Raw genomic sequence first — 10464 nt, 5'->3', positions numbered from 1 at the left:
TGTCTAGAACTTGTAATGCTAATTACTCTTTACTTCTCCTTCACATCTCCTATTCACAATTCAAGGACTTTTTTCTCCCCCTTAGGGATAAGAGTTATGCAATTTGGGGGCTGGAGAGATGGCTCAGCGGTTAAGAACACTGACTGCTTTTGAAGACGACCCAGGTTCGAATCCCAGCACCCACATGGCAGCTAACAACTGTCTGTAACTCCAGTTCCAGGGGATCTGACAGCCTCTTCTGTCCTCTGCGAGCATTGCACGACACAGGTGCACTTACTTACGTGCAGGCATAACATACACATAAAATAAAAAATTAAAAAATAAATAAGTTATGCAATTTGGGAGTCTTTTAGATAGACCCACTGAAGGGGACTCCAACTGCCTCACCCTGCGTCCTTGTTCAGCATGGAAGTCAGAGTAGTCTGCGTCCCTATTCCCTATTAGCAATTTGGGTAACCCCTTCAGAGGATGGAGTGATAAGAATGGGAGGTAGGAATTGGCTAGGCAGTTAGGGTAAAAAGACCCCAAAGAAATGTAGCCAGTTTCTTGGCTAAAAGTCAAAATGTCCTTGGGACTGTTAGGAATTTGTACCAAAGGCTAAAAATGTCAAAAGTATTTGGGAGCTTATATCTAATCCTTAAAAGATTTTAGGATTACCTCTTCAGAGAGGGGAATGTTAGAGTACCCAAAAGCCCCATAAAAATAAATAAAGAAGAAAATAAAGAAAAGAAAAAGAAAAAATTGATGGGGAGATATGTGATTTGTTGGAAGGGAGAGTGTGGGCATGGATTTGATCAAAACAAAACACCTTATATGCATGTATGAAATTCTCAATAAGGTGTCTGTAAAAGTTAAAAAAAAAAAAAAAAAGGACAATTACACTGAGTTAAGCAACTTAAAAAAATAGATCTTAAGGAAAAGCTACTGGCAATCAATGGATGCTGAGAGAGGGAGAATCAGTTTTGTCCAAGGACTAGCTCCCTCAGAGGCTATCTAACGCCAAGTGGACAGCCTTAAACACAGGTACACAGGAGCACCATTAAATGAACTCATTTAATATGTATGTACATGTAACAATAATAATCAAAGAAAAGGACAAGAAATTGAGAAGAAGTAGGGGGACTGGGAGGGATGGAAATAATGCAGAGACTATACTCATGTAGGATAGTCACACAAAAAGGTATTACTATAAATACCTGATGATTTGTCCTCAGATTGTCAATTTGTTTCTTGAATACCGTAGTCCAGAAATCTTTACATATGAACTTCATGATGTCTAATTCATCCTTGAACCTTGCAGTATCTTTTGTAAACCTAAAAAAATGAACTAGAAGTAATACAAGATATTTCAAAGAAAACAAAAGGGAAAACTTTTTTCTCCCTCTCCCAAGGGAGTCAAATTATTAACTAATTTCCAAATCCCACCAGCATTAAAAATTTATTGACTAGAAAAGCCGGGCGTGGTGGCTCACGCCTTTAATCCCAGCACTTGGGAGGCAGAAGCAGGCGGATCTCTGTGAGTTCAGGGCCAGCCTGGTCTACATAGTGAGTTCCAGGACAGCTGGGGCTACAGGGAGAGCCTGTCTCAAAAAGACAAAGAAAAAAAAAAAATTATTGACAGTTATAAAGTGACAAGCACCACACAAAGACCTCATCTCAATGGATTCACATTCTGTTATACACTGTGGGATATCAGGCCTATTAGCCACTGGCCAAATTGTCAGGTACAATTCAATTTAGTACATGAAGAAGAACAACAACAAAAAGCTAGCTAGGCACCATGCCATGCTTATAATCCAAGCACTGAGGAGGCTGAGGCAGTAAGAACTCCACAAGCTTAAGGCCAGCCTGGGCTACGTAATAAATTTCGGGGCAAGTTATGCTATAGTATAAGACCCTACCTCAAAGAGGGAGAAAAAAAAGCTAGGCTTGATGGTGCATGCCTTTAATCCCAGCACTCAGGAGGTAGAGGCAGGAGGATCTCTGTAAATTCAAGAACAGCCTGGTCTACATGAGTTCCTGGCCAGCCAGAGCTACATAGTTAGACCCTGTCTAGAAGGAAAAAGAAGAAAGGGGGGAAAAAAGAAAGAACTAGATCATAAGTAGAAAATGCAACGACATTTTAAACAGGTGTATCAATGTACTAATAACAGATGTCCCAATACAATATTTTCAGAGGGGATAAAACATTAGCTATATAAAGTATATCTTCTTCAAGTATTAAAACATGAATGTTGAAGCTGAGCAGGTTATAATCCCAGTACTCAGAGGCCAGGCAGGAGGAATCAACAGTCTGAGGCCATCTGGGTTACATATCAAGACCATGTCCACAAACAAAAAAAACCAATATAATTTGAATAACAGTTAACCTAGCATCAGCATCAGACCTAAAGAGAAATTCTTTCTCTTTTTTTGCAGTGATTGGACCCAGGGCTTTGTGCATGCTAACCACATGCTCTATTATTGAGGTACACCAGCAGCCCTTTAAAAATAACTTTCAGTCTGTGAATTAGAGGACAAGAATTAAAACATCTCAAGTTTTACGCAATCATCAAAATGATCATCTGTGTTCATAACCTACCTGGAAGAAAATTTTCAAATCCATACTGCTCACCTTTCTATCAATCCTTGTCCCACTCGAAACCCCATGTTTTCCAGCTTGGTAATACATCGTCCATTTTCCTATTTTAAAAAAAGTTTTGAATACTATTAGAATGCCAAGATGTTTGTATTAAAAAATTGTAAAATATTAAAACCAAGGGCTAGTGTGACGGTTCAGTAGGCAAAGGTACTTGCCACCAAGGCTGGGATCTGCATGCTGGGATGAGAGAAGTAATTTCAGCAAGTTGTCCTCTGACCTCCACATATGCACTGTGACATGAACATGTGTGTGTACATATATACACATACACACTAATGCGATTTTTAAAAAGTCAGTACCTTTCCTATATCATAATAACAAACTTGCCAGGAAAGAAATCAGGGAAAAGCCCACTCACAATAGCATGCACAACCTCCCACACTCATGCCCACAGGTCAATCTGATCTATGCAATTCCTCAATTGAGGCTTTCCTCTCAGATGACTCTAGGCTGTGTCAAGTTGACAATTAAAGCTAACTAGGGCTTTGGGTACAGGTAAAGGCACTTACTGCCAAGCCTAACAGCCTGAGTTCTATCACTGGGACCAATAAGGTAGATAGAACAGATTCTGAAAGTTGTCCTCTGACTTCTACATGTGAACCATGGGATACACATACACACACACAACAAATTATAAACCTGTCATTTAAGAAAAGTTTCAGAAGTCAAAAACTGTATTTAAAAATCTGGGACAGCCACTGCAGCCCCTTCCTCAGGCAGCACTGCGGAGTCTCTGGCATGCTGAACTCAGAAAAGCATAACTTACTCTTTCCCTTTCTCAGACACTGGCCACAGGATAAGCTACTCTCTCAGATACTCTGTCCTTCTCTCTCTCTCTCTCTCTGAAGCTCCCTCTCCTCCGTCATGTGGCTCCTTGTGGACCACCACTGCAAACCACACAGCTTTCTCTTCCTCTTCTGCATTTCCCTTCTGGCAGCTGGTGAGATTTACTGCTTGCCTGCCCTGTGGTTTTTTTTTTCTTAAACTATAATAAAACTCCTCAAGCTTAGGGGAAAAAAAATAAAAAATGGGCCAGCAAGATGGCTCAGCAGGTAAAGGTGCTGGCTACCAAGGTTGAGGACCTGAACTGATCCCAGAACCCACATAGTGGAAGGAGAGAACTGACTGTCCTCTGACCTCCATATGAGCTTTGTGGCACACCTCCACCCACAAAGAAAAAAAGTCCAAAAAATGTTTTTAATGCACTGGCAAGAAGGCTCAGTGTGTAAAGGTGCTTGTCACAAGCTTGAGGATCTGAGTTCAAGTTATTATCTATTAGAAAACACTTCTGGTCAGACATGGTGGCACATGCCTTTAACCCCAGCACTTGGAAGGCAGAGGTGAGTAGACCTCTGAAATGGAGGCCAACCTGGTCTACATAGTGAGTTCCAGGCCAGCTAGGGCTACAGGGAGACACTGTCTCAAAAAGACCAAAAATAAATAAACAAATAAAACCAAAATTCTGGCTATTATTTATCAAGTATACTTTTATATTCAGGTTCCAATATTGACTAGTCGTCATGACTATCAAATACCAAGCTGGCCTCGAACTCACAGAGATCCAACTGCCTCTGCCTCCGGAGTGCTGGGATTAAAGGTGTGAGCCACCAAGCCCAGCAACATACCTATTTTTTAAATAATCTTTGCTCTATGGTCAGCTTTTATCCCTCCCAACTACAAACATTTTGCAATAAGAAAACAAAAATATTTTTAAACAATTCAAAACTTTTGGCTTTCTTTTTCCTCATATGGTAACAATAATCTGTCAGAGTAGAACTTTGTTTTCTTCTAGGTTCATCCACTGGAAAAAAGTGAAATCAAAGTATGGAGAGAAGAAAAAGGTTGAGTTTCATGATGAGTAAGAGGAGCATATTCCTGTTTGGGAGTAAAGGAGAGTCCTAAGGTAAGGCTAGTTCTGCACAAACAACAAATAACACTGATGACAATAAAGTGAAAACTTTGTAACATGGGAGGAAAAAAATTGTTATATGTGGGTCTGATTAAGAACAGAATTTCCTTCATTCTCAGCCTTCGTCCTGATGTGTCTCCCAAATATTTTCAAATGTGCCGTGCTCATCCTTCTTATAGCTTGCAAACTGCCAGCGCCTTTTCTTAAACACCAGAAAAGTTAAACCTTTCCCCACAGAACTATATTCACCTCATCTCTTCTCTTTATTCCCTTTTTCATTAATGCCACCATCAAACCCAGATGCTCAAGGTAAAGACCAGGAGGTAACTTCAACTCCCATTCTCATACTTAAGCAAGGCTTAATCTCTGTCCCTACCTCTTAAACCTGTTTCCTATTTTTACTATCTCTATCTTAATTCAGTCTTTCATCATCTCCTCCCTGACCGCTACAATAATACATCTCACTAATAGATCTTCCCTCTCTAGCCCAAACACTGAGTTATCTTCATAACATGCAAATGAACCACACCATCCCCTCATCCCCTCTCCATTGCGAAGATGAAAATTCTTTACTCATATAAGGCTCTGACTTCAGTTCTCAATTCTTTCCACTTGTCATTTATTCCTCCAACATATTTAAAGTCACCATTCTTTCGTATTTCTATGCCTTTAACTTTAGCTAGGACTCCTTATCCTTCACCTTTCTTTATCGACAGCACTAGAGAAGGGGCTTCGGACCCAAATAAGACTTTGGAATATCTCATTTCTAAAACCCATTACAATTCTGATTCTAAACCTAATTACCACCCAATACTGAAGTCATTAAACTCTATTTCTTAGTCCGTGATTGAAGAACTTAACCTTATTTATCTAGCAAGTTCAGTCCCATAAGGCAGGCTTAGTAAATGTTTTCTAAAAGAATCAACGAGAGGGGTTAGAGAGATGGTTCAGCAGTTAAGAGCACTGGATGCTCTGGCAAAGGACCTGGATTCGGTTGCCAGCACCCAGAGGGCAGCTAACAAAGTCCATAGTTCCACTTCCAAGGGATACGACGTCCTCTTCTGGCCTTCATGGGCACTGCACGCAAGCAGTGCAAATTACATACATGCAAAGGCAAGGCAAAACATTCATACACATAAAAAATGAGTGAATGTGAGGAAATCAGTAAGAGACCCCCTCGCAAACAGAAGCAACCTCCACAGGATGGGACCACTGGGTCATTCACTACTGGACCCCAAGCTCCTAAAACCAGCTCTGACATAATGGGCACTAAATAAACATTTCCTGAATTCAGTCTTGCAAAGTTTCCTTTGCTTTGACCTCAAGCCTCAACTAGGCTTCAACAAGAGAAGGGAAAGCGAGAGGAGGCTAGCTGGGACAGACCTGCACTTCTCCTCGGAAGGGCTGGAAAATTAAGCAGGAAATTTAAAAAGAGCTCCACAGTTAGCCTCGAGGCTGGTAGCGGTAATTTTTAAAAATCTGTGCCCTGCACGACAACGGAAAAAAGTCAAAAGGCAGACACAAAAGAGCAAGGGATGAAAGATGACGTCTCGGAGGTTGTGGGACGTGAGATGCCCCGAGCTTCAGTAGCGCGGTCTAACCTCCGAGGCAGGACCCCGGGCGCGAGGCAGCACTCACCACCTCCCCCTGCTCCGCGGACTTGTACACTCCGGACACCATCTCGTTATGGAGAAGCAAAAACAACGCCTCGTCCGCCATTTCCCGACTCCTCCCCGCGCCGGAGTCGGCTCCGGACCGCGCGGGAAAGCCGGCTCCGCTGCGTGGCCGCGGCCGGCCGGCTCTAGGGCGTCACCGGGCCGCCGGGGAGCACCACCTCCACAGTCTAGCAGCCGCCGGCCGACACCGCTTCTCCCAAAGGGGGGCGCGAGCCATTTCCGGCCCCCTCCACCGAGGGCTTGGGCAACTTCCGGTGCTTCAGCCAGCTCTGCCTCCCTTAGCGGGAGGATCCCGCGTCCTAGCGGTCGGCCACCGGGCCGCTGCGGCGGCGGTGGTGGTGGAGCCGCGGATGGCAGAGCGAGGCGTGGTCCCCGCGGGAGGCGGAGTTGAGGCTTGGAGAGGAACGTCGCCCTAAAGTCAGGCTCACGTGTGTAATCCCAGCACGCAGAGCTGAGGCAGGAGGACCGCTGTGAGTCGGAGACCAGCCTGCCTTGTACAGAGTGAACTCACTGTCCTTGAACTCACAGAGATCCCCCCGCTTCTGCCTTCCGAGTGCAGGGATTAAAGGCGTGTGCCACCACGCCCGGCGAGACCCAGAAACAAGGAACTGAAGAGATGAATCAGTGGTTACTGAGCACCAGCTGCTCTTGGAGAGGACCCTCATTCGGTTCCCAGCACCCACATGGAGACTAATAACAGTCCTTAACCCAAGTTTCAGGGGATCCAACCCTCTCTTCTGACCTCCAGGAGCATTGCACATGTATTGCGTACATGCAGGCAATACACTGATATACATAAAAATTACAAAATATTAAAAAAAAAAAAACGGGGTTGGAGAGATGGCTAAGCGGTTAAGGACACTGTCCTTGCAGAAGACCGGGGTTCGCATCCCAGCACCCACATGGCAGCTAACATCTGTCCATAACTCCAGTCCCAGGGGATCTGACAGCCTCTTCTGACCTCGGCAGACATTGCACTTACCTACATGCTGGCAATACACGAATACACATAAAATTTAAAAAAAATTTTTTTTTAAACAGAAACAACTGCTTTCTGCCATCTCCGTGTTAATTATACAAGAAAAATTTGTAAAAACTTGAGAATTCCAGTTGGCTTCAAGTCTTTCCTGTTTGCGGTCATAATCTTCAACATGAAAAGATGACTACAGGGCATGGTGACACACTCCTGGAATCCTAACATTCTGGAGATGGAGTCCGGAATATTAGGAGCTAATGGTGATAACCCAGCTACATACAGTTTAAGGCCCATCTAGGTGATGTGAGATCCTGTCTCAAAAACAAAATGAATGAATAAACTGGGGTCCAGGGCAAAGTCTCTGTATAGCTCAAGCTGACTTCAAATTCAGGGATCCTCTTTCAGTCTCCCAAGTGCTGAAATTAAAAGCCTGCACCACCACTCCTAAACTGTTTTCAAACCACAAATTTCAAAGATAGTGGACTAAACTCAGGGATGCAAAAAAAGAAAAGCCATCTTGGCTCTGGATGCAAGGGACAAGTGGAGATGGCAAAAAAGATGTACTTAAGAAAATCAGAGGACTAGATAAAAACTGCAGAAGAATTTACAAACCAGTATAAGATAGAGTTCATAACAATCTGTGGCGTGTGAAATAACTCCTAGAGGTGAAAATATGCTTGTTTCATCATATTACTCTAAGATCTTTTTTAAATTTTTTACTTGTTTTGTTCCCTAGTGTTAAGAGCTATTGCCACTCAGCCAGGTATATGATTAGTTCTTTTCTTGTTAATTCGTGAAACATATTTTTCTTCAATTATGTGCATTGCTTCTCCTAGTAACATTGGTTTTCTCAAGTTACTAACCTCATAGTATTACTCTATCATTCTTTCATAGGGATTCTGGATGACATTGGATAATTGTCATAATGGTAGATGTGATAGTCAATAATGTCAACTTGAGAGGATCTGGACTCAAGAAACAAACCTCTAGGCATGTCTGTGAGAGTTTCTAGACTGGGTTAACTGAGGTGGAAGACCCACCTTATAGGCTGCAATCCTAAAATGAATAAAGAGAAAGTGAGGGGCTGGAGAGACAGTTCAGCAGTTAAGAGAAAGGACTGCTCTTCCCAGAGGACCCAAGTTCAGTTCCCAGTACTCACATCTGGCAGCTTTCAGCCACTTGAAACTCCAGCTCTAAATCCTTCCCTCTTCTGGCTCCTATGGGCACTATATTCATGTGCACAGACACACGCACAATTTTTTTTTGTTGTTGTTGTTTTTGGTTGTTTTGAGACAGGGTGTTCCTGTAGCGCTAGCTGGTCTGGAACTCACTATGTAGATCAGGCTGGCCTGGATTTCACAGAGATTCGCTTGCCTCTGTCTCCCAAGTGCTGGGATTAAAGGTGTGTTGGACACATATTTTTTTTTTTAAAGAAAAGAAGTGGCCCCATGTGGTGACATACACCTTTAATCTCAGCACTCAGGAGGCAGAGGCAGGTGAATCTCTTGAGTTGAAGGCCAGACTGGTCTACACAGTGAGTCCCGGGCTAGCCAGGGCTACATATTGAGATCCTATCTCAAAAAAAGAAAGGAAATGGGGAAAAGGGGATAACAAAAAAGTGATCCGAGCAGCCCCAAGGCAGAGCAGGACAATAGAATTAGCTTCCTATTGCCTAAGTGCAAAGCAAACTGAGTTATGACTTTACATCCTATCTAGCCTATTACTAAACTAAGCTCAGGGACCCAGGCCCTCTAAGACCTATAGAAGTAAAGAATTTCCTTTGTTCTGTAGGTTGTACTCCAGCTTCCCCCACTGCAAATCACTAACAGAATATTTTACCTGAACTCCATCTCAGCACATCTCTTTGAGGAACATGGAGTCTTTGTTATTTAAAACAAAAAAAATATGAGTTTTGTTTATTTCTCTAACCATGTTCCTTCTAATGTTTGGATCAATTTATCCAAACATACATAAATCAAACATATAATCATATGAATTATATGAATAGTTCATATAAATGAATTATATGACTCATATAAATCAAACATAAAAGTTCCACCTAAAAGCCAGATGTGGTAAGTACAGGCTGTAATGACAGTGTTTGGGAAGCAGACACAGGACTGCCAGCAGTGAGGGGACAGATGAAGGAAGCACAGCTCCACTCCCACCCACAGCAGCCTGATGGGCTCCCACAGCCTTTTTTTTAAAGATTTGTTTTATTTTTAAGTATGTGTATCAGTATGGGTATGTGCATGTAAGTATGGGTCCCTGCAGAGGCCAGAAGATGTTGGATTACCTGACACTGGAGTTACAGGCAGTTACGAGCACCCCAACATGGGTGCTAGAAACCAAACTTGGGTCCTCTGCACTGAGCCATCTCTCCAGCCCCCAAGTGCTGGGATTCCAGGCATGTTCCACCAGACCCAGCTCTAAATAGGGTTCCAATAAGATCATTAAACTTGTACAGTAGCACAGGCCTGTAATTCCAGCTACTTGGGAGGCTGAGGTGTGAGGATAATGAATATTAGATCATCTAGGGCAATTTAGCAAGACTGTCTCAAAATATATTTTTTTAAATTTACAAGTAGTGTGTGGTGGCACACACCTGTAATCCTAGTACCTATGAGGCAGAGGCAGGAGGATCTTGAGTTTCAGGCCAGTCTGGGTATCCTGAGTTAGAAACATGGACAAGTTTTGTGTCTTTCCGAAATGTTAGTTTATTGGCTGGTGAGATGGGTCAGAAAAGGAAAGCACCTACCACCAAACTTGACAACTGAGTTTGTTCTCTGGGTCCCACATTAAAGAAGGAGAGAACTGAATTCCTCAAACTGTCTGTTGACTTCCACAGTCATACCTTAGTGTGCACACACACACACACACACACACTCACATTCAAAATAGTAATGAAAATGGTTTTTTGTTGTTTTTTTATTTTTATTTTTTGGTCTTTTTGAGACAGGGTCTCCCTGTGGCCCCAGCTGTCCTGGAACACACTATGTAGACCAGGCTGGCCTTGAACTCACAGAGATCTGCCTGCCTCTGCCTCCCCAGTGCTGGGATTAAAAGCGTGCACCACCACGCTTGGCTGAAAATGGTTTTTAAAAAAATTTTATGGAATAATGTATTCACAAGCCACAGTAGTTTTGTTGCCTTTTTCCAACAAAATTATTTTGATAGCGGGCCTTTGGCAAACACCAATTATTTTATTACAGTCTTAAGTGACGAGGGAAATGGTGTCCCTTCTTAGGGTTCCTAGTCTCAT

At 42.9% G+C, this 10464-nt stretch overlaps 1 protein-coding gene across 4 annotated transcripts in view; it reads right to left on the bottom strand.

The window, feature by feature from the left end:
* The window catches only part of Trappc6b (trafficking protein particle complex 6B), a 19525-nt gene extending 12962 nt beyond the window's left edge, over window positions 1-6563 (bottom strand). The window contains exons 1-3 of one of the 4 annotated variants that reach the window (XM_029561581.1): window positions 6189-6563; window positions 2615-2682; window positions 1197-1314 (exon numbers count right to left, since the gene is read on the bottom strand). In XM_029561581.1, coding sequence (XP_029417441.1) covers window positions 1197-1314; window positions 2615-2682; window positions 6189-6269 — 267 coding nt within the window. In that variant the 5' untranslated portion in view covers window positions 6270-6563. The remainder of the gene's footprint in view (window positions 1-1196; window positions 1315-2614; window positions 2683-6188) is intronic. The other 3 variants (XM_029561582.1, XM_008829025.3, XM_008829024.3) reach the window with 3 other exon arrangements.
* Between the last annotated feature and the right edge of the window lie 3901 nt (window positions 6564-10464).

The sequence above is a fragment of the Nannospalax galili genome, unplaced genomic scaffold (genome assembly GCF_000622305.1).
Source record: "Nannospalax galili isolate Female #2095 unplaced genomic scaffold, S.galili_v1.0 scaffold1594, whole genome shotgun sequence".
NCBI lineage: Eukaryota > Metazoa > Chordata > Mammalia > Rodentia > Spalacidae > Nannospalax > Nannospalax galili.
The sequence above is the reverse complement of the archived record's forward strand: the minus strand, read 5'-3'. Positions and strand labels throughout refer to the sequence as shown.